This window comes from Oncorhynchus kisutch, linkage group LG12, assembly GCF_002021735.2.
Source record: "Oncorhynchus kisutch isolate 150728-3 linkage group LG12, Okis_V2, whole genome shotgun sequence".
NCBI classification, from domain to species: Eukaryota; Metazoa; Chordata; class Actinopteri; order Salmoniformes; family Salmonidae; genus Oncorhynchus; species Oncorhynchus kisutch.
The window spans coordinates 40,645,764-40,649,495 of record NC_034185.2 but is presented as its reverse complement, the minus strand read 5'-3'; the positions used below and the strand labels follow the sequence as shown (position 1 = coordinate 40,649,495).

Sequence of the window (3,732 nt, the reverse complement as noted above, 5' to 3'; positions counted from 1 at the left end):
TGTCTAGTGTCCAAGTTTTTAAATTTGGTTTATTAAAACGTTTTGCCTCCTCCTGCGTTTACATGGTAACCATGGGTGCTTTGTGTGTATGACGGCTACACAACAAATCTGCTAATAATGCACATTTGATAAGCAATCCAAACTTTAAAACAAATTGTAGGGCCTATTTTAACAAAAATGTATTCCAAAATTGAGCAGGGTTGTCAATTCAATGTACCCCTTAACTCCTATGAATTAAAGCATTATGAAATCATTCAATCAATTAGTCATCTTACTATAAAAGGTTTTTATTTTACAGCATTTTTTCACCTTGCCAAAAACATGTAGGCCTATCTCATTCTAGCTGTGACCTTGTAAAACGTGATCCTTCTGTTACTTTACATTTAAGAAATGTTAAAATCGTCAAACAACTTACACTAATAGACTAAATAGAACATTTTGTAATAACAATTACAATACTATAGAACTATACATACTGTATATGTGTTTTTATACTTTGGAGTTGCATTCTTATAAAGTACTAAGAAGCGTATGATCAAGTAAACCAATGCAACTGCAATTTTATAATACAAAATCTAAACTAGATTGAAGCGCATATAATCTTACCACAAGAAGCTACTATCCATTGGTATGCTTTACAACTGAATATTTTCAAGAGGATACGGCTGACTTGAAAAGTTGCCCTAAATCAATGCCAACACAGCTCTTCCACAAGCATCTGTAAGACGAGTTTTAAAACGTATAAATAGTTTCACATTCTAAATATATAAACATTTACTGATATTACAAACATACCATCCGTGTGGAAAAAAATGAGAGATGGCTTAACAATATTACAAACTTTGAAAACATACACAAGTATATTTCCATTACAATGACACGGCGACCTCAGAAAACATTTTTTAAAAATAGCATCACACACACAGTATGGAAAACAGAATCTGATCTTCATAGCATCCTGTGTGAACCAAACATGTCTCAGGATTTCATAGAATGTGTTCAAACGTATAATGTCATCACATCACAGTCGCCTACAATCAAGCCCAACTCGTAATGTAAAATACTGTACACAATCTCAGAATCTCCTGAAGATGCCTTATCAGTAAACATGAATGCAGAGAACTGGAAAACTCATTTGATTGACACAATAAAAACCATGTTGCAAAGTATTGCATACAGGGCAAATACCTCATCTTCAATCTCCATCATATTATGTTACAGTACCTTGGGGCCCTGTATGCATTGTCTGAGACACATAATACTGCTTATATACTATACTGTAGCCTACCCTGCGGTTCATAGACAGAGTTTGTTTCTTATCAGAGAGTAACTGTTTGAACTGCAATGAGGTTAGTAGTAAAGGTACTGGTAAGCTGAGAAGAGTACTTCTTATTGAGGACTAAGTCTTTATGAAAAAAGGCAAAGAGAGTCTTTTGATCCAGCAGTGTCTGCTACACATAATAATATGAGCTCAACTGCACAGGCACAGTGTTGGACCAAACAGGAAGTGCATTGTGGGATCTTGGTCCCTGTATCTCACCGAAATCATAGGATAAGATCCAAGCACCTTATACACAGCATTCCCTCCATTTGTCTCATAGGCTATTTAAATGCAAAACAAAATCATATAGCTAAAGCCTTCATTGTGATTGCCAGCTTGCTTAATCCATTTGGCACAAGAGCCGGGTAGTTTTGGCACTGATCCCAGTCTCAAAGTTTGCAGAAAGGTTGGTGGGGACTCACAGCCCTTGAGAAACATGATTGCTACTGGACTATTCCATTTATTTTAATTTTCTCTCACTTCAACTCCCCCATGACATAAAATGTATTGTAATATAATCCAAGAAGCAAATGACAGAGCAAATGGAGCAATGTATAAATAAATAAGCAAATCAATGATCAAATCGTTGATGTTACATCTTAGTAACATGGTGTGTGCGTGTGTGTGCGTGTGTGCCAGTGCCTGGTGGCTCTCACAGCGTGGAGGAGCTCCGTCTGAAGTCCTGGAGGATGATGGAGGAGTAGGCAGAGCTCGGGGGGCTGCAGAGGGCCGACTCAGAGATGGGGGAGCCGGGAACCGACCCGGCAGAATGCACTGAGTCCCGAAAGGGGGAGGGGGGAGACAGAGCCAAGGAGTCCTCCAGGGTCAGCTTACTCTGAGCCAGCTCCTCTTCTCCCTCCTCCTCGTCATCCTCCTCTGTGTAGCTGTGTAGGAGGTCCAGTGCCTCACCCTCAGCCCCCTCCAGGGGTGAGATGAGGTCTTCCCCTCCAAAAGAAGCCCCACCTTGCAGGGGGCAGGAAAGCTGAGAGAAGGTGAAGCCTAGCGGTTGGTTGGTGGAGCTGGCCTGGGTGCCAGAGGCACCCATTGTGTCGTTAAATCCAGGGATATTGGAGCTGTGCGTGTCCACCATCACCCCCTGCAAGGGCTTGGTGGTTAAGTGAGAATAAGAGGGTGGCTCCTCCGAATCCTTCCCGTGGAGTGTTCCAGAGTGGGAGTGGGGGGCAATCCAAAGAGGGCGTGCTTCCTCGTCCTCCTCCTCCGCCAGGTTGTACAGAGCCGAGGTGCCGGGGTGGGGGAGGTGGGGGTCTGTGCCAGGGCTGTGTTGTTGGTGGTGTGGGTCGCAGCTGTGGGGGTCGACGGGGGCATTAGTTAGGGGCCTGATGACCGCCGTCTGATTCGAGCCGGCTTCCTGTTTCCTCACATGCACAGACAGTCTGTGCCACACATTCCCCCCCCTCTGAGGGTGTCTTGCACCTGGTTCAGACCATGACACAGACTTGCCATTAGAACTATGAACGAGATAAAGACTGCCGTTACTAACAGAGACAACTCGGGGGAAGGGTTAGTCAACAACACAGAGCACAATAGGACAGAACAGCCGCATTTCAACATTTCTCTACGCATGTTAAAATACGCTCAAGACATTTTAACAACATTATTAACAGGCAGCAGTGATGTGGTTCATGTCTGAGCTCCAAGTGGGATTGCATTGACTAATCTTGGAATTTACAGTAACTAAATACTTTGTATTTCATAATTTCATAATGTGCTGTTTGAACAGCATTATGAACCATAGATGGCTTAATTCAAAGTACTTTGAACCATCCACCAAATGTAGACCTGTTTATCTAAAGTAAGTGTTTATCAAGCTGAGATGGGCAACATGCACTGTAAAATGTTTCTGGTGCCTGTACTGTCTGACACAAGGAAATAACACAAGGCTTTAGCGCTGTGCATAGCAGGACAGGTTAGGTTTGTCTCTCTTATGTGATTAGTGAGGGAGACAAAGAGGGTTTCATGCTTCGAACTGGGATAAATGTGAGGACAATTCAGGATAAACCTAAATCACCTAAACCAGGGGTGTGCACATCTTCTTCCCTTGAAGGCTGCAGTGTCTATTGGCAGTCATGCATACCTTGTAATCGCCAACCAGTCTGGAGCTATGAAGAAAGATTAGTCGACCCTCCTCCTACTAACTACTGAGACATTATTTTCCAAAGACACTGCAGACCTCAAGGACAGGAGTTTGCCAAGCCCGTGTCTAAACATGAGCCTGTCAGTCAACCTCTGTCCATTGGAAGAGATTAAGTGGGACATATTGGAGCAAGGGTGAGAGACAACACTCAAAGACAACATTCTCTCATCCCCCATCTCAATCCTTACTTTAGACACTGTCAGTGTTTTTTGCTGTGGAACACCTATTAGGATACATACATGAAATATACGCTCCC

The 3,732-nt window shown here is 42.9% G+C and overlaps 1 protein-coding gene across 5 annotated transcripts in view; it reads right to left on the bottom strand.

Annotated features, from left to right (window-relative positions):
- Nucleotides 1–271: 271 nt before the first annotated feature.
- grm1a (glutamate receptor, metabotropic 1a) overlaps nucleotides 272–3,732 on the bottom strand; it is a 49,533-nt gene continuing 46,072 nt past the window's right edge. For 3 of the 5 annotated variants that reach the window (XM_031837553.1, XM_020496952.2, XM_031837555.1), the window contains one exon: nucleotides 272–2,790. In XM_031837553.1, the coding sequence (XP_031693413.1) occupies nucleotides 1,974–2,790 (817 nt within the window). In that variant the 3' untranslated portion in view covers nucleotides 272–1,973. The remainder of the gene's footprint in view (nucleotides 2,791–3,732) is intronic. The other 2 variants (XM_031837556.1, XM_020496953.2) reach the window with 1 other exon arrangement.